Source organism: Rhea americana, unplaced genomic scaffold (assembly GCF_003343005.1).
Source record: "Rhea americana isolate MKP2758 unplaced genomic scaffold, rheAme1 scaffold_60, whole genome shotgun sequence".
Classification (NCBI taxonomy): Eukaryota; Metazoa; Chordata; class Aves; order Rheiformes; family Rheidae; genus Rhea; species Rhea americana.
In genome coordinates, this window is record NW_028186757.1 from 3,971,893 (window position 1) to 3,999,549 (window position 27,657).

The window sequence follows — 27,657 nt, forward strand, 5'->3', positions numbered from 1 at the left end:
AAAGTATGCAGCTTAAATGTTTAGGAGGTATTTCAGAACAGAGGCAGACAAGCTGGGTTATTTGTTATACAAGAAAATAAAATGACACYCTGCTAAAGTATAYGATTCAATAAAATAAAATCGACAAACTCTAAACCTCATGCAAGTTCTAGAAGTATGATTTACTCTACTTTGCAACCAGTTGCAGCTTTTAGCTATTAATATTTGTGGATTTTCATAAGTAACAATTTGTTCCAGCATTTGTTTAAAGATACCATCTTATGGAATGATTTTCAGTACTCATGTGATGAGTATGTTTCAATAAGGAGACTTCACAACATAGTTTTGTAATAAATATGCCTTTCTGGTTTACTTTCTATTGATGTTAAACCTAGCAGACACTGAGATTCGTGAATATTACCCAGATCTTTACCAGKCTTCTAGGTGATTAGTGAGATGTTCACATCTGGACATTGTTCTCCTGGTTTACTTGCCTTGGTTACTAAATTTGCCTCAAATGTTATACATACAGTGCTTATTACAGAAACAGTCCACTATATTTTATTCTATGATGCAGAGCAACTAAATTTGCACAGTACTGAACAAATATGATCATGTTTACTGTCTTTCCATGACCATATTCACTTAGGCAGATGCTTATGTAAGTGTATGTAAACCCCACTCCCACGTAGACATCTATTGCACAAGGAGAACAAGTGCCCAGAGAGACGACAGAAGTAATAAAGCACGTGAAAGATGAATCGTGTGATAATGTACTTACATTTTGAAAACGAATCCTCTATTCATGATTAGCATTCATACTTCTGTTCCTTTTATTCGAAGTAATAGCAAATGATGGTTGAACTTTAAAGAACTCAGATCAGAGACTCAGGGACTCTTCTAGTTCAGAGACTTAGCCAGATATTCTTTGCAGTTAACTGAATTATGATTCTATGAAAAATTGCTTTTTTGGTGTAGAAGTTGAAAAAAAAAGATCAGATCAAAGCGGGATTTTAGTTTATGTTTGTTTGGGATTTTTTTTAATACCTTTCCCTTAAATTTCTGTTTACTTTCTAATGATCTTGCAGGTCACTTGTAGGTAAGGCAAAAGAAAAGATGACGAAGATTCACAAAATTGCTAGAATTGTTGCCCCAGGACCTCAGCAGTTAGACTGCTCGCACAGATGAGAAGGATCTGAGTTYAGGATTCTTGACTACAGGATACTCAAAGAAAGATGATGTTCTCAGTCTCTTCTTATGACATTATTCCAATAATTAAAAAGTCCCTTGGTTTCCCACAGAAGACCTCGGGCTGTTTCTTGGAAGCTTAAGCAGAAAGTGCAAGAYGTCTGTTGAGATCTCTGCTCCTGGTAAAGGTAAGCTCTGCTTACCACCTGGAAACCAGTGCACACTTAGCACTTCCCTGGTCAGATCAGGGCAAACTTTCAGTGTGCACAGGAAAAGGACTAAAACCTGTTAGAGACACCTCAYGCCCAAGCAATGGCCACCCACAGTGCCAAGTATATTTTATCTTGCTGCATTCTTCCTATATTCTGGCTAACCCCTTTGGGATCTTATCTTTTGATTTTCTCCATGCACAACTCTCCCACACTTCCATAGCTTTTTCAGTTGAGTATGTGAGTGTACGATCATCATTTGAACTCCTTCTCCTTGGAACAGAATGATGCTTACCCCTGTTCTCTCAGATTGCCTTCACTTACTTTTCTACCCACTTGCTTTCTGAACAGGGCATCTTTATGAACAGTAATGCTAAATTCTAAGTCAACTTGGTCTCACCTAGTCTTACCTGTGTCAATGATTCTATGGAATTTGAGGAGAAATTCCGTGCTTCTAGAACTCAGCCCCAAGAGGTGGAGGGAAATAAACTTTCCCTACTTCTTTTTATTCATGTACATTAATTGTTATTTATAACTTTATAATAAAAAATGAATTGTTCCTCAAGTTAGATATAATTGGTCTAATGGCTCCTTTTATTGAATATACAAACACTTCTGTCGTATCTCTGCCTTTTGAGTCAATAGTCTGAATGCTTGAGCAATTTACTATATATTGCTCTCCTGAAGTTTACAGCTAGGGAAATTAATTTAATTTTGTCCAGTCTCAAAGCAAATGTTTTGACTAAATGTAATTAGTTTACTGATATATGAACAAACTTTGGACAGGATTTAATTACACTTACAGAAATTTAACCTAACGCATCAGCTTTTTCTTTTTTTTTTTTTTTCCTAGTGTTTATGTTTAACAGACTTTGCCAGAAACAGTATGGGTAAGTACTAGAGAAATTACTTTTACCCTCCTCTTCAATGAAGCAATGTGTATAGCTAATCAGTAGTTGTACACTGTACRTTTATATAAACGACACCTACTCTTTTTTTCATTTTATTTTCTAAAATATTGTCAGGACTGGCTTCTGTGTAACAATGACAAYGTGTTTGTGGAAATAACTGGGTGATAGACATACTAGGGTAGGATTTGCCATACTAATAGATCTTCTAGTTAAGTGTCCTGTTTCCAACAGTGGCCAGTACTGGCACACCAAAAGAAAGTACAAAAAGTAGTTTAATGAACAAGCATGCAATAGCATATTCGCAGAGGATATTTCTTTGCAAATGTTTGACTTATTGCCTAGAATCATTAGCAATTATTTCCAATCTATCTACCAAATATAATTGTACTTATCTTTACCACACAAACATATATTTAATCTCTTTTCCTAAACTAAGCTTGTAGCATTACTAATATCATACGGCCATGAGTTCCACATTTGAATAATCTGTTGAGCAAATAGTCTGGAGTTACATATGCAGATTTTTTGTTCTGTGAAACTGCCCAATCACGTTACCAGAATTACATTCTCTGTAGCATCCACTGTTACCTAATTTGACCAAAATGTAATTATATTTTTAGCTTTACATCCACAAGGCTATTTCAGTGTTGTTATTCAGTTTGAACTCTTTCTATATTTCAAAATATTTCAAGGCAGTTTCATATACTAGGTAAAGTTTTTTTCTGCAACCAYTCATAAGAAGTAAAGGGCAAGATGTCACTCTTTTGAAAGATTTGCAAAATGAACAAGCAGGTGGCCAAGTGAAGAAAATGGGCAGGATAATCTGAAAGAGTCTTGGACAAGAAAAAGGAAAAGAATCAAGAGCTTGGAATCTAATATATCTTATATACACACAGACACACACAGAATTATCTATCTAAACACAGTCACAAGTATACACAGATGCTCCCACACAATAACCAAAATTTATGCAGACTGATGGATATTTCATCTTTGCCACTTTCAGATCTCATTACCACTCTCAGCTGCAATTATATTACTATACGTTGGCTTATATCACATTCTTTTAATTGAAAATCCTCAGTGCTTTAAAAAAAGTATTCATACATAATTGTATTTTATTTGCATAGAAAAAGGAGAGATGAGTAAAAACTCCCCTAACTTCAGTGCTATTTTCTAAGGAAAAAAGATTTTCAAACCAAAATTGGGATCAGTTTCACTTATAAACTATACCACAAAACTACATTATTTTATGGTCATTTTGGAGCACCAGGATCCAGGGAACATTGGCACAGCAACTGTTGAACCAACTGCGRGTCTGAGCATCCTCACAAAACAGCAAGAAAGCAGATCTAGATGCTAAAAGCCCTGAAATGAGACTGATAGGCAAACACTACCTTAGGTAAATTCTGATAGTTTCACGGATACTAAGTCTCAAGCAGCCCAAGAGTCCAAAAAGCCATGTAGAATATGCTGAAGGTACACGCTAGTCGACTAAAACAGCCTAAATCAGAAAAAAAAGGTCGATAGCATCTAACTGGGTGCCTCTAGCGTGGTAACCCACTAGCTTAGGATGGCTAAACACCAGCTGCAAAACAACTTAAAATTTTTACCCATAAACTAGAATTAACTAGGAAGATCRCTGCTGATAAAACGAGCRTGTGACCTGATGGTTACCAAGCAARCTGCCTGGCCCAGCAYGGAGCAAGAGCTCCCTGCCCAACAACATGATTTCTCCTACCACCAGCTATCTGTGAGGAAGAACCTTAACTCAGTGAAAAAGTTATATCAAGTGATCTTACACGCAGGCACAAAGAATGTCCCAGAAACCTAAGAATGACATGTAGGAAAATACACTCTTCTCTTCTGGAAACACAGAGGAAAACCTCATTTTTACCTGAAAATTTTTAGGTTTTATTCCAACAAACACTGTTTATACTATGTTAGATCTTCCTTCAGGCTGTTATTTCTCTGTCTGAAAATAGAAGTAATTTTTATGAAGCACTACTAAACAATTTCTGTATTTGGCCACAGCAATATCCCATGATAAAAGCCAGTTTACTTGTACAGCATAAACAAACTGATCTGAATTACTGAGTTTATCTTCAATATTTACTTGTGCTAAACAGCAGTTGCTCAAATAGTTTTATGCAAGTCAAAAGAACTATTTTTGTGAATATGTGAAAACTCAGTAATAGAGACTGAAGAATCTGATTTTGGTAAAAACAGTCTTAATTTCTATATGCTTTAGAGCAAGTGCACCATTTAAATTTAGACTATTTTCAAATGAAGCAAGATTTTAAGGTCAGAAAATGGAGAAAAGCAGCAGCAGCAGAGGTAGTGAACATTACCAACAGCGAATGCAGTGAATCCTGACACTTTCCTGCCAATTAGCTGAAATAACTTCAGGAGAAAAGTGGTTCTCGCTTGTTGGAATGTAACAAATTCATGAATGAACTTAGTTTACAGGAAAATCAATAAGATTAGTGTGACTTTAACTCAATTATGGACTTTAATAGATAATGCTAATTATTGTACTGAAATATAAGTGAAATATARAACTAAGATTGTTAAGTCATTTTTTAAAAGCCAAAACTGCACTCTTAAAATTTATCTACAACTAAGGAATGCAGACTTCAACAGCAGTATATCTAACTACTGATATTTATTTATGTGCAACATCAGTTTGATTTATACACTTAACTCCAATAACCACTCTGAAAATACCATCCTGAATTACAAGCTATTGGAGTAATGTAATCCCTGAAGTAATGTAATGCAGTCACATTGACTTCATCTAGAATTTTACTATATTTAAGGCAGACCATACATCTGAGCTGAAAGAAAATCAGAGCCACCACCTGTAAATAATAGTATCCAGATCTGTCTTGCAAAATGAGCTCACTATTTTCTCTGATCATAGCAGCAGCCCTTCTCTGGCTTTTTAGATGGCTAGAATTGAACAAAGTACCTAGGATAAGAGCACACAGGTGGCTTTTCTAATAGTTTCAGTAATTCTCTACCATTACATGAAATACCTAAATTCACAGAGAAGTTGAGGGGAGTGTTTTTTGTTTGTTTGTTTGTTTTCCAAAATCCTTGGGCTCTATCTCAAGAAAAAGGCAAAGCTAGCAAATACAGCAGCAGTGCTTGGGGTGGTTAGCAAAAACAACAAAAAAAAATTTAGATAGCTTTCTCTCACTCAGGTTGGAGTTTCAGAGCAGGAGAGAGCTCGTACACATCCCGTACATCGCTGTAGCACAGCCAGCAGCCTGGTCACCTGTGCACAAGGGTACGCAGATCCTGCTGCTGCTGCTCTGGGGAGCTGGGCTGCAATGCAGAGCTGCTCGACAGTGATAGCCCCAGAGCTTTGTTGATCTCACATGCTTAAAGAAGGGAAGGGAAGAAGAAGAAGAAGGGAAGGGAAGAAGAAGAAGGGAAGGGAAGAAGAAGAAGGGAAGGGAAGAAGAAGAAGGGAAGGGAAGAACACTTTGGAAAGCCTCAGAATTACACCAGTACAAACAAAAGGTGGTAAGATGGTTGTTCATAAATGCACCAAAGGGTCTACTTTATGTTCAGATATTGTCACGCTTGGCTGATATCTTAAAAATGATGCATCACAGCTCTGCCGCACACAGAGTGCCCTGGAAGCTTTGCACAGAATAAAGTCACAGAGCCTAAAACAATACCTGACCCAATCAAGGCAAATTACCTGTTTGCCATTATAAATTAGAGGAAGAACAGATTTGATCCTTAATTTTTGCCAAAGTTACTGGCTCACAAGAACAGTTGGAATCCTACTATTCATGGAGCAAAAAGTGGTGTGACYGCTGATGGCACAGAAAAAGAACTGTTTTTGAGTTACCAAAAACAATTTTTCTTTTCTCTACTGAGTCCTTTATACTTGCGCGAATTAGTTCTCAAGACTGACTTGGCAGTCAAAGCAAATCAAAGCAAGACTGACTTTATGCTACTTAAAGCATCCCAAGCAATTAAAAGGAATTAAAAGTAATTAAGAGGAAAACATCACTTGCAGTTGGTTGGCACGCATGGAAATTCTGAGCGCATCTGACCTTCTAACATAGAGCTTGCTCCCAAGTCACTATAAAAAAAGGAGAGAAGAAAATAAAATATGGTAAAATAGCTGTTCTTCACAACTCCAGAACATATTAACAAAATTAACTGCCCCCTCTACAACTATTTTACTTATTTCACGTGTTCTCTTAGAAAACTACAAAWTTTGCTTCTTGTTTTTCTGCAAAGATGTAGCATCAAGGATTGTCTTTAGTATTCTTGATTTAACAACCCAAGGTCTTTCACTCAGCTGCATTTCCAAGTCCCCACTCTCATGTGCTAGTTTAAAATCCAAATTCATTGTCTCAGAATGGAAATAGATGTCTTTAGTACCATACATTACCCCACAACATACATTAGATAGAAATATTTGTCTCTTAGATTTGACTCTAATACGACAGTTGAAAGAATCCTGCTTTCTTTATGGCATATCTTCATTTATTAAAGACAAATTAGTTTAAAAAAAAATCTTCTAAAATATGAGAATATATCCAACTCAATTATTATTTAGGTTAAGAGTTTCACTTACAATGAGCAAGCTATTAACAAATGCTTTATTTTTCTTTTCAATGCTCTTTTTATTCTTGTTATCACTAATATWTTCAAAATATTATTTTTCTTTCCTGAAATAGTCAAAATCTACATAAAAGGGATGAACATTCTCTGAGCAAAATCTTTTCATAAATAAAATATCCTTATTGTTATTTATCSGACAGAGATATGTACAAAAATGTTTTTGAGAAAAAGTACAAAACATCGCTAATAAAGCTAGAGAGTAAACATCGTTTAAGGCTAAGAAAGRATAATATTGGCTATCCAATTAGTGATGGATATGACCAAAATATCTGTAAATAATAATGTGCTATCACATAAGCAATCCAATATAAAATTCAATTTTAATTGCAACTATCAGCAGGTGAGATTCAAAAATAACATCAGATGTGTGGAATATTTATTGGAGGCACTGGAAACAAGTTTAATTTTATTGCACAATCTTTTCCAGAGACAAATAATGCAATCAATGAAAAATATTGCTGAACTTATAATGTCTATAACATTCCATAAATATATAATACAGTCTTCTACGTTTCTTAAAATTAATCTATAATAAGTCTGTAATGTCTTGTAAAATTAACACATATGACCCTGAGATGACCATGAACATCACTGCTCCCAAATTTACAAAAGAGAATGTAAGAGGGCTGTTTGAGCAATTTCATGGCTGTAGTTTTGATTAATTATTGTAGAAATAGTGATACTACCTTATCTGGGGCATTTTTAAGGAAAAAAGAAAAGAAACTGGCATTATCAGGACTTTTTCTACTGTTGCTACAGTAATGGAAAAGTAGTTTACTTTTAATCACTCCTGTAAACATATAAGAAAGGAATACAGACATACAAAATACAGATTTTTACACTTTTAACCACAGCAGATTTAAGCTGCTATAATTGAAAGSAATCAGGTTAAATTAGGTTAAAAASTACTTTTAAATTCTACTTTTTTAGTTGGGTGCCATCCAGCCAGCCATCCAAGAGCATTCATGGGAGCAAAATCTCACTTATAGGCACAGGTGGGGGAGGGGAAGAAAAAAAAAAAAAGGAAAGAAAAATAGAGAAGGTGAGAGACAGCTCTTCTCACTAAAGAGTGGTGTATGTACTGGCATGTGTGTTGCTAAATGAGATGTCTGAACCATGACAAGTGCTATTTATACTGTAATTTTCAGAATTCCTTATTCTAGCTTTACAGTAACGCATTCTGATACGTTTACATAAGGTACATGACTTCAGAAGAAAATTCTGCAAATGCTTTTTATAGTAGCAAGGAAGCCTGCATTAATGAGACTAAGTTGCTTATAGGCTGTGGAAACACTCTGAGGGCAGAACACATACGCAGGATTGATAGTAAGAACCAGTAGATCAGCTGTGTTCACTGCAGGCAAAGTGTGATTTCTCTGCTCTTTTACAAGCATGCACAACCCTCAGCCATCTAATCCATTAGTACTGTCRGGCTTTCACTTTTTTCTTTCTTTTTTATTGTTATTTTTCAGTAACCTTTATTCTGAAAGCATTACTCGTAAAGGCTGCGATGACAGAATTTAACAATCAGCCAGCTTCAATTAATTTTTGACTTTTCTCTAGAGCTCATTGAATTCAGTGTACAATTATTCGTACGAGAATTTAAGTAACAGAATGTTAACGTTTGCAAACGCCCACAAAGAAACACGTCTGTTCTTACACTGCTGTAATTATTCACTAGGACAACGGATATCCCGATGTAACTTGATTTTCAAAAGGGTTCTACGTAAGAATAACTAACTGTGTTACCACGTTCATTTTCATAGCTTAGATTTAAGGAACATCAAATACACAAGGGCAAGATTCATCTTTCATAGAATAGCTACAGCCCCAAATCTACCAGCAGAATGAGGCCTATTCACTTGAACTAGAAACATATTTGCTTTTATTCATCTTTCTGTTGCTTGTGCTRCCAGGGTCTCTGCTACATTTTGTATTATTCTTTGAATCTCTTAGAGATCTTTATTAATATACCCAGAGAGCCAAAGGTGTACTTAGAAACACATATGCAAAAGCTCTACTGATTGATGGCCTATTTATTCTTTACTATTAAAATTTTAAAATGTCACTGTTCCCTTCATCATTAGTTTAGAATCTATGTTTTACTGATGGTCTATCGATACTTTTTCTCATCACCATTTCTCTTAGCATTAGTTTTAAGGATTTTTAATGAGCTGATACAATAATGTTCTGAAATCATGTGATTAAAAAAGACCACCAGACTCAACCTTTCTTCTCTTTCCTTATTTTTTTTTTTCAATAGGGTAAATCCTAAAAATAAAAAATCAGAATAGTTTATCAAATAAAAACAACTATATCTATCTATTTTCGAGCTTATGGTATTTTTGGCAACATAGCAACTGAGGGGGTYTATATTTCTATGGAAGTAGGTTTGGGGTTTTTGTTTCTTTTTTAGCACTCAGAGCTGACGGTACTAGTTTACAGTATTTTTGAATAATATTTCCTATATTGTATAGTCATACACGGGAAGCATCATTCTTTTACCACAATCCGAAAATTATACTGTTGCAATTCCACTGACTTTGGTGAGCTATTCATTGTTATACTATTGAAGCAAGAAACAAATCAAGATGGGTGGTGTTTKTTTCACTAGATTTTTTAATTATACGGTTGGGCTGAGATCTATGACTTGTTGACATTGTTCACCTTTTCTATAGGATTTGGTTCACTGACTAAAATATAAAAACAATACAGATAACAACAACAATCTAGATTACTTATTGCCTTCCTGTTAGATAAGCCTCGTAGCAGGTTTTTGTTTGTGGTAAATACCATTTGTGGTTCAAACCATGCAGGAAACTTCTTGTACCTTTAGTCCTATTTACTTCTATTGCCCTTTTCTTCATCAGTGAAAAAAATCATTAATAATGATTTCTCAGAACAAGTTTTCCTGTCAGTAGTATAAAGATTTCCACCTAAGGGGCTTTGATAAAATTGTTCATGGCCACACAAGCAAACACAAAGATACGTATGTTTCTGTATGGGTTTAAACTACATATAATGCTAATGAAGACAAGATCTGCCTAAATTAATTAGTGYATTAATTTGATGGGGAGGAGGTTGTGGATTTTTTTGTTGTTGTTGTTAGTTCAACTATCAAGGAACGTAACTGAGAATCTTTACTTCATGTTGTGTTTGAGAGCAACATGCTGAGACAATGAAAATTAGTGATTTATTTAGTCATCAAAAATGCCACAGAGTGGTTGAAAAGTGTGAGGAGGGGTCATATGAATTTACCCAGAGAGCTCTCCTTTCTCTTCTTGAGAAAGTATATGGAAGAAATACTTCTGTTATTTATCTCCAACCAGTAAATTGCATTAATTGTAGAAACGCTTTAAAAAAAAAAAAAAAAAAAAAAGAAGAAGAAGAAGAAGAAGAAAGGAAAGGAAAGGAAAGGAAAGAAAAGAAAAAAAGAAAAAAAGAGAGAGAGATTACTTTTCTTAGTCCTAGAGCCTAATTTCAGCTCCTTACCTTCATGGAGCTCATAATCTTTCTTCAGCAAAACTCCAGGGCTTCTCATTTACTTTCGTAAAAAAAGTAAAATGTTGGACCTTGTTGAGAGGAGGGAAACCTTTTCCAGGCAAATGAAGAACTTTTTTTATTCACAGTTCATTCCAAAAAAGCACTCCATCTGCCTTTGGGTCTRCCACACAGCTTTGTCTGTAAAAGGTGTCGTTAGAGGTCAAGCCTTGCTCTGCAGCAAAAAGCACGCAGAACCACACCTTCAGTAAAGCACTCAGGCAGACAGACCTAAGCGTCCGCTGAAGGCGTTGGGGAGGCTGGGGAAGGACAGAAACAGGTTTGGAAAATGTCTCAGGATCGTTTATCAGGGTAAAAAAAATGGGAAATTGCTCCCATCAGTGTTAATGGAAACACAACATCGAAAAGTGATCTGATTGCGTATTCTGAGGCAAAGTTTGAGCAGCATGGAGGTGACTAAATTGGATTAAAATGGTTTTCTTTTGTGYAAGCAAAAGTGCTTTAGGTAAGGGGATATGAAGATCCTCTGATATACATCAGCAATATCACATTATAGAGGCTGACCTACCAGGGAGGAGAGGCCACACGATGCAACGCCACGCAAAACACCAGGTCCTGCAGAGAGCAGTCATGGTAGCTCAGTTCTTCTGCCCAGCTAATTAGTCCTGCAGGCTATGTTGAAGGAGAATTATACACTTCAGAAAGCCTATTCAGTGCACACTGATGCTCAGATCACCACAGCTATCATTGCCCGTGCTATTTATACCGAAGCTAGCCAAGGTGTTCCCAAACAAGCRCACAAGCTAGCCATGAGTGTTGCAGTCACTGCTCCAAATTCCATGCTAAAATAATCAGAAAGTTAGTTTTTCCCGTGATCCTGTTTCTTCCTATTAGTTATTGCTTGGACTGGGAGCCATTTACCTGCTTGAACTTGAACACACCTGAGGTGTGATGCCAGCACTACTCTCATCGGCGGCTGAGCTTGTAAAAGTTGTCTTTGCACCAGGAGCTGGGATGGCAACAGGCAATCAGGAAACACAGGCCTTCCACTGGCAAAAATCCTGGGTGGCTGCGAGTTAATAGGTCAGCCTATTTCTGCTCCCAGCTCTCTATCATTTTCAGTAGACAACATTTACCTCTACCACAGGGAAATGCAAATTGAAGCAGATCTTCAGCCAAAAATTGACTGCAGGGCCATGCTGCAGGCTGTGGGTTCACTCTCTATGAAATATGCATTACAAAAATTGGTAGCTGCTGCTTTAACCACGACAAGAAAGACAAGGCCAGAAGGACAATCAGTAACATTATAAGTGAAGTAGGGAGCAGATCCTGCTTGTCATTTAGGTCATATTCCCAAAGAAAAATTTCAGTTAACACTGGATATTTGTCTATCCTAATAAAAGTATTGGAGCAAACAACAACAAAGACAATAAAGAGAAGAAAAAGAAAGACCGACCCACCAGTCCTTATGTCTTCCTGAGCTACCATGTGAGCAGGATGATGACATTAGATTACTCATTTGCCAAGCCAAAGAAAGCAGGTGAGCATGAGTAATGAAGACAACACTTCAGGAAAGCTGAACTTAAACTCTTAGCAAGTCCTTTGCATTAGGGCCCCARGGAATCATGCTCCACCACTCATCACAGCAGCTGCCTAACCAGGGGACAAGAAGATACAGAAAGGCTGCCTCAGACATGACCATAAACTAGAAATTTCCATACCGTCGGTGTCACCTGTCCATGTCACTGTATATTATCCCTTAGAGCAATAGGGAAGGGAACTCGCTACAAAAAATGACATCTGTTTCTCAGAGAGAAACAAGTCAGCGTTGTACTGATATACRGAATATTGAAATTCAGTCCAGTCTTTCAACGGAGCAGATTTCTGAACAGCTCTTCAGAACTTGGCTTGTTGTAGTTACTCGTGGGATAAAGCTCTGCAGTGTGCTGAGAGTTCAGCGTCAGTCATTTACAATATGCTTAGGGATGCAATTCCTTTTTAACTTGATATCCTAAGGAAGAAAGACTTACCCGTAGTCTGCAGGCACATCAGTCTCTTAACTCTGCATATATGTCTGGCTCTTAACTCATATCAAAATAATTATATAACACATTGACAAACAAAAAAAAAGAGAGGGGGGCCATGGTGTCAGATTAAGCWTCAAAGGACAGTCTTCATCTGCTTCTATATCTCAGGTATAGGATGTGGTGAGTCATCACATATAATTAGAAATAGCAGCAGACAGCAACATTCACTCACGTTAATGAGGCACAGAACACTCCTGCTAGGGAAACAACTGGAGTTTACAGCGTGACCTACTTTCTTCTTCATTGTTATTCAGGTGTGCATGTATTTGCCAATTGCAGACTATTTGGGGGTAAATAAAACCTTTTCTTCAGTTTTTGAAGGTACTTAATAGATTTTGATCATGAAAAAGAATTTTAATTAAACAATATTTTTTTCCTCAATATCAATAACTTTAAAGCATCTCAGAGACCTTTGGATGAGTGGGAGAAACCATCTAATCTTATTGATAAGTTTGGCTCAGTGCAAAAATAAGGAGCGCGCTATTTCTTAGGGTATRTAACTTTGGCTCATCCCAGCACCACAAAAACTTCACTATGTGGTAGAAAGCTAGAAAGATTGTATGAATTTAGTTGTGCTATAGCAGGAGAAGCTCATGTGACTTAGTAAAACTCCTTCTCCCATCAAGTCTGAGATATAATGTATGGCCAAAAAATTAACTGTGATACAGTGATGAAGATGGATGAGAAAAAAAATGCAGAGCACTGTGACTGAATCTTTGATATTCATACTCTCAGTTGGGAGAATGATGTTCCAACATAGTCATACTAGCAGGAATTTAAAAGACTGTAAAAGTCAATGGGGCAAGTAAAGAAAGGGGATGATTCTACAAGGAGATAACTTTAAATATGCTTACTAAGGGATCATAGTGTCTCTACTTTCCTACATTGCTGCTGAGTCAGTTTTACTTGCAAATTGTAATACTGAGACCACTTAAAAGACCTCTGAACTGCAGCTAACAAAAAAAAATCCATTTACCTGAACGTCTCTATGTTTCCTTCCTTTAAAAATAAATGCTCTGAAATCTTTATTTCCTGAGAATAGTATTCCCCCCTGAAAATTCCTGCTTTCCAGAAATCTGCATTTCTAAAACAAAAATGTAAATTCAATCTGYAAGCAAGTCCTTAGTGTTTGTTTGTTCCAGAGTATAAGCCCAATATTATGGAGAGAAAAAATACAAAATAGGTAATCCATGAATTTCTGGACTATAGAAATAAGTTATGCAGCTTCCACATAATTCAAGAGTTACTGCAGATAAAACATAGCTAATGAAAAGATGGGTGCTAACTACAAGGCCTGAAAGAATGGGAATAGCAAGCTCCCAAATATCCACAGGCTAGGCAGAAAGCTGAGTTTGTCCTAAAGTTATTGCTGTGAAATTAGCTGATCGCATCAAAGATCACAGAAAATTTCTGAACAAAAGCAATACATTGATTTTGAATCAAAAAGAGTATGTTCCTCAACTTTTACTTTTTAATTTTTTTCCAAGGTTTTAAAGTCTGTGACAATTATTTTGAGGTGCGTACAAACCCAAGACTTAAACCATTTCATTTTATCTTCTTTTTACTCATCTTTTTCTAATTGAAATCATTATCATCAGCTCTCAAGTTACAAACTAAAAGTTCATAAATTCTATCCATCCCTCTTCTACCAGCCTTTATCAACAAAATAATATTACTTCAGTTTTATGCAGACCTGTCCCGCTGGCTGAGCTTCCTGTTTTCTTCATTCTCTTTTTGCTCCTAATTTAAGATCACAGCGAGAGGTAGAGATACAAATCTTTGTGTCATCATTGTACCAAGATAACAAAAGCCAATTTGTTACTATAAAAGTGTTACTGTAACAGCAATAAATATATAATCTTTCTAAAAGGAACCAATGTAGCAATTTCATTATCTACTAATTAATTTAGCCAACTGAAAGAACTTACATTTCTCTCCTAAACAACATGAATGCATATTTGTCTATCTGAATATTTGTCTTATATAAATTATATTTGAATAGTTAAATTTATACTTAAATTCATATTTATTCAAATTCATTTATAAATATATTACATACATGTAAATAAATTAGGAAATGTTCCGTATTAACTTCTGCTAGAGGGTCAGATTAGAAGAAAGATCCCCACTGAAGAGTTAAAATGCCAGATCTCACACAAACAAGTGATAGGAATGTCAGTATTTTCCTACCTCGACCGACCTTTAGATCAATGACCCTCTTCCTTTTGCTCAAAGCGTCTGTCAGACAGGCRCTGTCACAAAATAGCATTCCCAACCTTCAGCCTTGAATTCTTCTTTTATACTGTGCACTACAAATCAGGTTGCACCTACTATCCCCTGAGCCATTAAAAAGCTCCCTGGTTTTGCCTTCAGGACATTTACTGTAGCTCTAACTTTCTTTTCTCTTGAATATTATAAAGCCAGATGGTAAGGGTAACATTCATTTCCTCTGATGTAGTTTTCTTGAATAAGAATAACTGTCAGTCTACATGTTTTTTTAACAGTAAATACTGAATTTATTCAGTGCTACAGACAAACCAGACTGAGTTTTAGACAGAATCAACAGTTTCAAAACCTGGTCGTAGTTTTAAAACGCTTGCAATTCAGCTTGTCAGCAATGAACTAGAGATTGCCAGCCTGCCATTTCAAATGAAAAACACCTCAGACACTCTTGAATAACTCTAATGAAGGCTTTCTTCTTCTTTGTTCTCCTTTGTCATTGATCTTTTGTATTGTGGGTGCTACTTTATTAGAACCCTATTAAAAGTTCATYTTGGTATTCATTAAGCATACAGGTATATATTGCTTACATTGATGGGACTTTTACCCAGTGATTTCGTTTCATCCTGACYAGCCACCAGGCAGCCAGATACCACTAGTCAATAAAATAGAAAGTTTTAGATTAATTTTGTATCAAATTGCTTTACAGACAAGAGCACAATTTCCTTAGGAGTCAGAGTTTGACTTTGCTCATATAGGAATATCACAACTCAGCCAAGGATTTATCACAGAGAAGCTGGGAAGTTTTCGTCATGTTTAGAGTCACTCTGCAAACAAATACGGTGTAGCATTTCACATGAGAAAACTGAAGTGCCTTTGACCTAACCTGGAGAAGGGATATGGCACCAGTGGTGGCTCATAGGAAGAACGCTATTCTAAAATTTCAGGATAGTAATTATGTTGAGCAACTGAATGCTTTCATTCTGCTCCATAGCTTTTAACCAGGGACCTTCTTTTAATTCGTTTGGCAATTCTGCGTCAAAGCAAYCTATCCACTGAATAAATTAATCTGCAATTACATTCTGAGATATATTTGCTGTCACATAAATAAAGAAAACTGTTGAATTCATTGGGTGTCTGAAAGCACAGGCACAACAAGTGTAACAGATGGGCAGCTGGAAAAAAAATCCAGAAATATTAAGTATGTAAATTTTTCACATAACTGCCTACACAATTCCTCTGTACATCTTCCGAATACTATACTTAACTGAAGCAACCTGTATGTAGAGAAATACCTAGGAATTTATTTGTCCTTATACTGATGTTTAGCCAGCACATGTACTTCTACTAGAGTACCTGGGTGTATTCTCACACACTAAATTAGATTGCTTGACYTAGAAAAGGTGATCCTAATCTGTGACTGGGTCCCAGTAGCCCAAGTGAGAACCTGCTAGCTATCGATCTGCATCGGCGTGTGCCYTGGGAAGCCTTGGGTATGCATCTTACCCTTGCCACAGCTCACTGAAGATGCCTTTGCTTGACAACCCTGGCAGCTGAAGGTGGAAAGGTGGTAGGAGAAAAATTTTCGTTCAGTGAGTGAAGACTGTTGCCTMCTCTCCCGCTGAAGTTCACTTGCGTTGATAATGGAGAAATGTGTGCTAGTTACTCCAAATACCCTACAACTAGAGGTTTAAGATAGACAAGAAACCTTGTAGAGTGGGAGAGGAAAGGGGCTCTCCCTCTCTCAAGGAGATTCAAAGACAGGTAAATCACATATTGTCCATATTGTCCCCATATTGTCATGGGGGGCTTGTTGGATTGCTAATGTGAAAAAGACCTCAGGAATTACAGCTTTCTGTGGATCAATGATGTTTACAAAGAGAAACACCAGATTCTTTGTAAGCACTGTTCATCCCACTGTTATCATCTGCTCTAAACCCTTCAGGGTAGTTTTGTTCTTCATGGGTCACATTCCAGCTCAAAAAAGGCTGCATTTTTCACTGAAGTACAAATGCTTTCTAATTATCTTAGCGGTAAATGAAAAGTATTGTAAATGACTAGGTATACAATCTCATGCCCTAAAATATTAACTTCTTGTTTTAAAAAAAGAATTGAAAGTAATCTTAATTTTTAAGAAACCTGGACAGATATTAAGAGTACATCTGTAGCTTTATTMTTCTTTGGTTTAATGGGAATACGGTTTTGTAGGCAGAGCTACACAACAATTAAACAAAGGATGATAAGAAGGTTCAAAAAAATAATACTTTGCTTTTCCCTAAGATACCTGTTAGAATTACAGTCCCAGTTATTTGCTAGAAGCTTTAAAATACTTGTTGTGAATGTAAAACAAGGCAAATACTTATTATTTTGATTATATTTTTGTAGATTGTATCGAATCTTATTCACATCACTTAAAATTTGGTAATATAGAAAAATCCAGAAGTAATTGTATATTCTATGTTGTTAGAATAACGCTCTTTCACAGAAACATGTCTAGAAAAGCAGATCTTAACATTCAGTAGTATCCATGTACCTTGCATACGATATTATCATGTAAGCGATGGTTTTGGCCTTGCAACACACACACTGCAAAAAAGAGACAGAGATCAATAATGATTAAAGTGAAATGAACAGATTTTTATCTATTTAAGGTAGTCAGCTTAATTTTTAAATACATTAGTAACACCATGACAATATCTTCATAAAAGCCCACAGAGGAAAAAARTTTTGTTTTTTTTCCTTTCTTTTCCATGTACGTTGAGTGCATGTGGGCACACAGAATCGCAGAATCAGTAAGGTTGGAAGGGACCTCTGGAGATCATCTAGACCAGCCCACACATTAATATGTCCTATAGGTTTATAGCAAAGTGAAAAATGTAACTAACCTTCACATATAAAACCTATTCTGTATTCCAGCACAAGTCCATTAAACAAAATTAAGCCCATTAAACAAAAATTGAAAAAATTTCACAAACTCTCCTTTGATCAAGAACCGTAAACCAGGTCTTCCACCACTCTGACATCAGTGTTCTGACCAGTAGCTATAGCAACAGGCTCCTCCACTTTTCCTGGAGAAACCACTTTTAAACAAAGTGTAAATGTTTCAGCAAAATGCTTAGATTAAACAACCTCCTCATCTGCATCAACATAAAGAAATGGAGTATTCTAAGTTTTTGCTAACATAAAACCCCCAAAGTAAAACTGGCTATAATATGATCACAACAAAAGGAAAAAACCTTAATTTCTACTGTGTCCTGCTGTATTCTACTATTTCTACTGTGTTCTAAAGACAAACAGGACAAACAATAGAAAAAGACACCACAAAGTAAGCACCTTTAGATTTAAATGTTTTTATGTGAATGACCTGAAGAGTTAAAATACACCACAAAAAGAGTTATATTTTGTATAAAGGGTTGTAGAGATGCTTTACTGAAATATTTTCCCATTACCAACTACCTAACAGGAAAATGGACTGAGTGTCAGCAGAGGATTAGCTGGCAATCCTTAGAGTGGAATTAATATCAAAAATTGCAGTAACTTACCCTTGGTAGGCATTACACAAGTCAATGAGGATAGAGGCATTCTACTGAGGAAATACTTTCAAAAATTAGAAGAGAGGATATTTCATTTTACAGTATAGAAAAGGGGACTATATGTTAGACAGTATAAAATTGCTGGGATGAAGGATCTTTACCCTAATGGATTAGTAAAATGTTTTACAAAGATAATTGTCTGAGAGAGACTTGAAAAAGTAAGCAGGAGATTGATTTTAGGATGACAGGTCTCTTGCAATTCTTTCTCCTCTCATCATTTTAAGCAATGAATAAATGAAGTATTAAAAAAAACCCTCTACTAATTAACACAAATAAAAAGGGAGAAAAATTGCTAATTGTGCATTTCTAACATATCAMTTTAATCAAGGCTGAGAAAAATGATTGCTTGAAGAGGTAGAATTTAAGTATATTTATGCATGTACTGTTTCTTTTTGGAAAGGTCAATTAAATGTCAAAAGTGTAACTAAAAAATGAAAAATTATTTAACATTCAGTAGTTACAGCTTGCCTGTTGGTATACATTATATCTAATTATRTACTTCACAATCATTGCAGAAAAAGAATTCATAAAACATTTACAAAACATGTTCAGCACATTGCTCGTGACTAGATTTAAAAAAAAAAAAAACTTTCAGAAGTACAACAAACTGGAAGCAGACTCTCCTTACTTAGACTCTCCTTACTTAAAGTGTTATGGTTTAAATGAAAGAAGTGTCAGCAGAGAAAATACCTGTGAAAGCCCTGAAATACACATTGTACCTTATCACAAAATTACCATAYGAATAAAACAGGTCACCACATATTTACAAGATTTTTCAACCTTTTAATAGTTATGTCTGCTGCTAAAAGGGTTACAAAATGTAAATGCATTTCTGTGAAGTCTGGTTTGCAAAAATGAACGTGTGTATTTTGAAAGCTTCTGGTGCAGCTTCTAGCAGGCAAGCAGTAAATGCCACCGAATAAATCAAAGACCACAGAATGTTTGCTATACTGTGGCCAATAACATCACCAGCATCTGAAAAATTCTCTCTCTAGTGTTTTCCTACTGGGAAATGTCCTGAAAAATCATAGGCAAAAATAATAAGCTTACATTTTATAAATACCTCATTTCGAAGTTGTACCATGTACACAGCATATTAATAAGGCCCGGATTCTCACATCCTCATTCTCACTGGATATCTTCTTTTCTGGTCATGCAGCAAGGTGCTACTGAAACAAGAAAAGGGATATTGAAATCTTGCCCCAAAGGAGTTAAATTAGCACAGCAGCAATACAGCCCACAAATGGGCTAGCATATTTAGAAAACTAAATCCCTATCATTCAGAGAGTCATATCACACCTGGATTAATTTTATTAACTTTAATATAGTACTCCTGGATTTTCAGAAACTTGAAGTTATCATTCTATTCCTTGTGAAATAGTTTGTTCTTCTGCACGTTCCCAGAAGTACACCAGCCTTACTGTTAATCCCAGGAGCTCTCAGTATCTAGCATTATTGAAAAAGGATTTTTTTTTTTCCCACAGTGAGCCTTCTGCTTTATAAAAATCTACAGTCCACAAAATGCTCCAGGTTGTCAGCAGATGGACTCCTGAACCTTCAAAGCAACATCAGTTCCTGCAAGAAAGCCAAGAGTGCTACGGTCCTCCARCAGTCTCTGAATTCCCCAGGATTATGACTAACATGCTCTGTGGATTCATCTAACCATTGCAGAAAGGTCATCACAGGCTCTTTGGAGTCGCTGGAGCAATTACTCCTAATTCCCTGGAATACAATATTAAATACAACAGAGGTTCCAATTCAGATCAACCATCCTGCTGGCAATTTTAGTTTCTGCCCACATGTGAAGTCTCCAATTTCATTGTCCCATCRTTTCTTCTTCTTTATTTGCATTAGATCTATTTCATACCCCATTTTAATATTTTTGCTTCAGTTCCCTAGTCCTCTCAGCCTCCGTAATCTTTTTCCTTGGCCTTTCTCTTATAAAAACTAGTCTTTCTTTGTGACTTCTTCCTTCAAAAAAACATATATACCAATATGCAAAAAGGCAAAAATTGAGTGATGCACACACCTGCATATCCTCTCTTCTTCCTCTTTTGTTCTAGCCTTTATCTTGGCAACATTCTTACACTGTTTTTATACCATCACTCGGGGCACATCGAAGTGAAGAAACGTGCTTTATTCAGAGGACAGGACTGTTCTCTGTGAGCACTATATAACAGCAACACAGGAGCTCCCATTGGTGTGACATCCTTTGACCCTCGGTAAATTGTTTCCTGCAAATTCAGCGCTAGCTGTGGCTAGCCCATCTCTGCAAGGGCAGCCCCTTGCTAGTTGGTTATTAGAGCAGCAGAGCAGTGCAAAGCAGCCAAAGCCTGAATCAACGATCAATAATACCTGGAGAAACACAGCTCGCTGAAGGGTGGGAGAATGGGCCTTTGATCACATATGCTTTGCTTCTGAATTAATCATTTTAATCACCTGTATGGTTGAAGTCCTTCCATGCATTCCACATTTTTCCACGTCTAGAGTCATGATCATCAGCAGCAGAGTGAACAATTTTTTCAGCCAGCACACTAGTCARCTCCACGTGTGTAACTCATATATCGAGATTTGGTGAGTGAGGGAATCCCTGTGTCTATGAGCTTCCAAAATATCAATGACATTTTCCATTCTTACTAATCACAGCAGCAAAGGAAGYTTGCTTAGGGTTTAGGCTCAGTGAAGACTTTAATTTTTGTTCATTTATTTACACATAGGATGATTTGGTATGAAAATTCAGTATGAATTTTAAAAGTTTAAGGATGAGAAATCGTGAAAGTAATTATACCAGTAGAGTATGGGGGCAAATAGATATGCCCACAACTGGCTGGTTAGTTGCACACAAGCTAATGAAATTGAGGCCATATTGATTGCTTTTTAATTGAGATGAAATAGAAGGCCTTTAAAGAACACGGAGTCTAATATCTTTATATTGATGGATTTCCTGATCTACCTAAAGGTACGAGCAATTAACTGTTAAGTGAAACTTAGCAAGTTTGAAGCTATTTTGTAGCCAAGCAGTAATTTTTTTTTTTCTTTTCTGTTATTCTGACCGTGGGGTTCCTTTGCAAAYGATATATGTTAGAGTAGCTATGGGAGTAATTTCATCAAGTGGAAATAAACTGTAGATAAGGCAACTGGGCACTTTCCACACCAGCAGGCCAAAGACAAGAGGGGTGCAGAAGCCATTCCAAAAGTTTTTCCCCACTCACCCATTTTCAGAGACTTGTTATGTTAGTTTGAGTGCAGCTTTCCTCTGCTATCTTTTGATTTGTAGGACTGCTCCATATATATATAGAAATCAGATTAACTGACTTTTTTTTTAATAGCAAAAAACAGCAGCTGAACAATGAGTCAAGCAAGAGTCTATGTCATTATCCTAAAAGACTTTCCACTGCTGAACCTCTTTCGAGTGACACCTGGTAATGAATGAAAAAAGATACTTAAAAAAAAATCACTGGTGCTTGGGGGCAGGTTTAGCTCATTGGTTAGAGTGTGGTGCTGCTAATGCCAAAGTCACAGGTTYATTCCCCGTATGAGCTATGCTGAGGGTTGGACTAGATGATCTCCAGAGGTCCCTTCCAAACTTATCATTCTATGATTYTATTGTCTACTACATATTTCATTAAATAGAATGATTGTTTTAGTACTGATTATTCCTAATAATCATAATTCTCAAAATAAAAGTTGTTGTATATCACTAATCTAGACTTCTAAATGGAGAAGAAAGGAAATATCTGATGACTCTCAGAAATCAGAATGTCTCAATAAATGAAATGTGGCAATGAGGAGGCTGATAAGAAAGGAATCATCATCAGGTATTGCACTTCCTTCAGCAAAGAACTTCTTTAAAGATCTTGAAAGTTTTTTTTTAAAAAAAAAAAAATGTCACAGATATAGAGTTTTAAAGCTATATAAAGGACATTCATTTGATGACTCACTCATAGGTGAAGAAAAGGGAATCTAAAAATTCCATGGCATTTTCTGAGATGCTGCTGGTTCTGTCTTATTTAAGCACAAGGTATATCTAAAAATATATATAACAGTACTAGTCCTTGAATGTACTGCTTAAGTACACTTGCTAGTCTATAACTTTCCTGAGTTTACTATCATCAGATATCCATTGATTAGCAAATCACTCTCTAAAACTTCAGTATGCCTTTTAACATTCTTCTGATATAAGCCCAGCTTTTTATCTGTATTTTGAAGTATCTGCACCAAGTCTGTTTGCTCCCTCTTCTTAAGCCAATCTCGARATCCAAAAAGCCTGAGGTTCTTTCTTTTCCTTGGACTGATAATGCCTCTTCYTCTGTCCCAAGCTTTGAGGTACAATTTCCTCACGTGAATACAGAGCATTTTTAGCCTTTAGGATAGTCACCGCTACACTTAAAGAAGGAAATAGTCATAAGAAGGAATACTTTATTAAGGAAAAATTAATTTCAATTTCAAGGTACAGGAAATGGGTTTCATTTCATTTCTTTGACTGTTGCCTGCACAGAAATATCTGAGTGTTGCTCCTCTTGAGCTCTGAAAAGGGCGTAAGATTGTAGTAATTATTGCTATATTAGCTTGGCAATTACACTTAGTACTCATGATCAAAGGCAATCTTACCTAGTAACTAATTTTGAAAAATATTGTCTTAACTGAAAGTACAGCAAGCAGATTAAGATAAGATTACTTTTGCACTTTTTGGGTACACAGTGCCCTTCAGCTAAGAAACTTCAYCATTAGGTGGTTACAGTGGCTTGCTAGTTAGTGACTGTAAGGCTATCTAATCACTTTGCAATAATATTAGATCCATGGAGGGAAAGGTGGACGTAATGTCTTCAGRTAACATATAATTTGGCAAACTTGTGTCTCTTCAACTTTCAAGATATTTTCTCAAAAAACTTAATATCCATGAATKAATTTTTTATTCAGTGACCTTTTTTTCTTTTTCCCCAGTATGGCTTGAGCTTAAGCTATTTACCATTCCAAGCATTCCACTTTCCGCTTCCAGCTCTCAGCTACACGAAAGGTTACTCTACATCATCTTTGCACTCTGACTGGGTGGATATCATCCTGTTTATAAGGAGGACAGCTTAAAGCAACGTTGGGGTAGTGCTACAATATTATTTACAGTCTTCTGTTAAAGATTTAAACTTTTCCAAGCAAGCCTAATGTGAAATGAAATCATAGTTGTTTCCAGTCAAAGAATTCAGAATAAAAAGAATATCCAATTCCTGTGAGTGTCTGGCATTACTACTATTATATCTATCTTTTTATCTATCATTATGCAGCCACCATTTTTTGGTACTGCTACCATTACTTCCATTATAGTTTTGTCACTATTTTATGGCTATTACTCTAGGTCTCAGAAAGGCAAATAGTGTTATCCAGAGAAGCAATTTCTGTGCCTAAAAGAGTTTAAGGAATCCAGAAACATAGTGCTGTAGATACCACTTAGCTTACTTGGTGCCTAAATTCATCTAACACCTCCTTTTGAACCCCCAGAATGTCCCCCTGATTTCTATAGGCTTTCGTAGAGTAATTAACCCTCTGCTTTCTGTAGKAGTTAATGCCTCACACAAAGCATCTAGATAGAGGTRTTCTGGCTAAATGCTATAGTGACCCAGACGTGAGATGCAGAGGTCCACCTCTAGGGACTGATCCGGTAGATGTGCTTAGAGGATGCCCAAAATGAGGATGCACAAAACACAGCACTGATGCCATTTAAACCAGCAACAAAACCACAAAAGGAGGAGGAGGAGCAGGGAGGAGGAAAGAGTCCCTGGCTTCTAGTCTCTGCTATCAAAAGATTGTTTCATTTTCTTTTTTTCAGTCCAGTGACTATTAACCCTTAATAGTCTCCAACAACTATAAAATGGAATCAGGAATCCCATTTCTAGGCACCTAACAATACAATTAAGCTCTCCTCTCTGGCTCTTTCTGTCCTCGTGACTTATATCCTTATCTGTAGAAGGAGAAAGAAATACAAGAGGTATGAATGCTGTCCCCATCATGTATTATGCTGCTGTATTATTTTGTATTACATAGCCTGTTAGTAAAATAATGCTCTAAGAAGGTATCCTCTAAGCCAGATTTCCCATTTCTGGGAAAAGCGATCTGATACCATAAATAAAAATCAATATTCCTGGTTTATGAAGAATGAATCTAGCTCGTCTGGCTATAAACACTTAGAAAATAATATGGGTCTAAGTCCAAGGGGAGGGAAGGATCCCATTAGCTCACATTGCCCCAGTTATAGTCCCAAGCAATGAACTTCCATTCACCTTTCRTTTGTAACAATGTAAGAATTCTGTGTGCAGTGTTGAAATGTGAAAAAGAATTATTAATGTATCAACACCACAGGCGCATAGATTTCACAGCAAAGTGTTCTTGGCTCCTAGTCAACAAGCTGGATATATGAGATACGTCGACCAGTCCAGCAAACTCCTGAGCCACACCAAAAGGTGCAAGGAGTTTGCAAAAGGCTAAGAGCCAGACAGAAGACTATAGATAGCAAATTAAGCAGGTGACTTCTGTTCTAACCTTGATTCTGCCATGTGAGCTTGAAAATCACAGTTTCTTCATGTATTTGTTTTCTCTGTGTCATGGATTTCTGATGTAGGAAGAAGACAATATTCCTTAATAATTTTCCRGATAAGCAACAAAAATACACTCAGATGTATACACAATGCCAAGCAGGAAATTCATCTGAGTGTTCATTGTGCTGGACTACATCTCCAGGTGAGTCACACATTTCCGCAGCCCCTCGTRTCAGCCATGAAATGAGACACATTTGTGCTTTTCTGTGCTGTAATAGTGCAGCTACCTGCCAACAGTATCAGCTCCCAGGAGCATCAGAAATCAGGATTCCAGAACTGGATCCCATATTCACCAAATKGAGCTCTGTTGCAGGTGATGTCTTAGCCCCATGATGTATTAAAGCAGCACAGACAATTTCAACACAAAATTTGCTGGATATTGCCATTTTCACTATTGGTAGATGTCTGCTGTTTCACTGACTTTTTTTGTTGTTTATGATTTCCAGTTATTTATCTAAGCTATATGGTATACAAATTCCAACCTGTGGATTGTTTAGAAATAGTTGACTGGAACTACTGCTTTGAATAGGTTTAATTCTCATAAATATTCAATCATCTGTTTTTTTYCACATGACATTGATTTCTTGCCCTACCTCAGTGACATAATCACTTGAAATGGTTCTGCTTCCTCTCCAATCCAATCCTATTTAATCATAAAACTTGGATGTGCACCCAAAAAATGCATTTTTGAATGAATTTCCCTGCATAAATATCTGTGCAGAAAACTGATTTAGAAAAACATATACACAATCAAGCCTACATTGTGTTGGGAAGTCAGTAAAATYGTTGCATTTTTTTTTAATATAAATCCGCAGTATATGTATAAGAATTTTGCTGTACCCTGTAAGGTGATCTAAAAATGGAAACTACTATGCAGCTCAGCTGATGGAGAAGGTTACAGTAGGATTCAAGACCTTCCTCTCTTGCTCAGAAATGATTAAGGACTGACTTTGAGAAAAAGATCTCTTCCTCCTACAATGTCTGCACAGAAAGCATTTTACTCCATCTTCTCTACTACAAAACATCTATGGATATCATTTAAATCTGCCAAAACCTGAGATAATTACAATGGAAAATACTGTGAGCTGGACAGTTCAGAACCCACCACTTATCAAACAAAGCAAGGATTGTTTTTCCTCACAAGTCACATTTATCTGCACTGAATTTCGTCTCTCATTTCATCGTTACTTGCGTCTTGCAAAGCCYTTCGAGCCTGCGCAGTCTGCCCTGTCTTCCTAACTGCTTTGAACACACAGCATCATCTGCAAACTTCATTAAACACACTGCAGGGTGACAAAGATACCCTCAAAGATACAAGATCTTCCCTCTTGTCCCATGGATGCCTTAAAAGCTTTTAAGGATGGAATTTGTCAAAAGGCATTCGCGAATATTACTCCATCCTGATGCTCTGGGGGGAGGGCGGATGTTTGGTCTGTCTAGCTGCACCACAGCTTTTTCCACAGACAATATATTTTCGAACAGATCCTGTGCTGAGCCTGCTCCTCCTTCACTGCATGGTTCCCATGTAGGAATCTCCCCAGGCTCTCCCACAGTGAACATCAATGCAGAAAATTCATTTGGCTTCCCTGAAATGGCCTCATCCTCTCAGAGGGCTCAAGATACAGGCCCTCTGGAAGGCTTCTTTTTCAGATMTGCCGGAAAAAGTGTTTTGTACTAGCTTCGGTCCTTTAGCTAGTTTCTTCAGTCCTCTTTTGGCTTGCCAAACTGTATTTTATATTTAACCTGCCAGGGTTCATGATATTCCTTCTTACTATTTATCTTATTTATATTTGTATTTATTTTATTCCTACTACCCTATTTATCCTATTTCATGGTTGTCAGACACAACCATTTACACAGGCCTTGCCTTATCAGTCATCATAATGATAATAAATGAAAGGGTCTGTGATAATCTGTGCTATACGAAATCATACTTCTGACCAGTCCTGTAAAAAGAGAATTATGTCCTCCCTAGTTACTATCATTATCTCAGATAATCACAGAACACTGTCATCTTGTTGTGGTGCTGTAAGGAGCATCCCTAAGCTTTTCCTTCATCTCCGCTTATAGTAATATTTTCATATCTCCGTCAGCGGACTCTAGGCTTTTATCCTATTCAGTCATAGGAAAAGAACTTGCCATTCTGCAGATTATTCTAGGCAGTTTGGCAGAAAGAAGGAGCTGAAAAAGCTAGKTCAGGAATTTCTATACAAAATTTCTGTGAATCAAAAGCTGTATGTACATAAAAAAAAAGAAGTTAAGAACATTTACGTACAGTACCTGGAACACTGAGATACTACTTCCTTACCTTTTTGATGGTGGCCTGAAGGTATAAAGCTGCAATCTCTCAGGAACAGTCACGCTCTTTACTCTGTTAGTGTGATCCCTGATCACTCCTTTGGGATGATACTGTAGTACAGAWAGAAAAATAATGATAAAATACAGTAAGTAAAGACCTAAAATTTAGTCACTGAAGGGTATGTGGGTGCAAGAACTTCAAAATAGTAGTCATAAAATTTGGCAAAAAGGTCAAGGCAGAATAGTTAAAAGTAGTCCATTCTTGYAGGTTTTATTCAATAACATAGTCTTTTGTTTTATTAATATTTCCACTGGATTGGCCTAAAGAGCTTCARATATCACCTGCACTATTAAAATAAGATGAGCATGTGCATCCTGAATCCTTGCATTTGCTCCAAAACTATATGCAGTACTTATACATAAAGCCGTGATAC

General features: G+C 36.5%; 1 protein-coding gene across 20 annotated transcripts in view; it reads right to left on the reverse strand.

Annotated features, from left to right (window-relative positions):
* LOC146587287 (uncharacterized) overlaps positions 1-27,657 on the reverse strand; it is a 139,471-nt gene that overhangs the window by 48,792 nt on the left and 63,022 nt on the right. For 11 of the 20 annotated variants that reach the window (XR_014897691.1, XR_014897695.1, XR_014897689.1 and 8 more), the window contains 3 exons: positions 27,234-27,334; positions 19,389-19,504; positions 17,279-17,331 (listed from right to left, as the gene is read on the reverse strand). Coding sequence is in view for 1 of the 20 variants with exons in the window: in XM_085319849.1 (XP_085175975.1) it covers positions 17,279-17,331; positions 19,389-19,422 (87 nt within the window). In the remaining 19 variants the exon portion in view is untranslated. Of the gene's footprint in view, positions 1-6,360; positions 6,390-11,006; positions 11,086-17,278; positions 17,332-19,388; positions 19,508-27,233; positions 27,335-27,657 lie in introns of those variants that run through there. The other 9 variants (XR_014897699.1, XR_014897704.1, XR_014897701.1 and 6 more) reach the window with 4 other exon arrangements.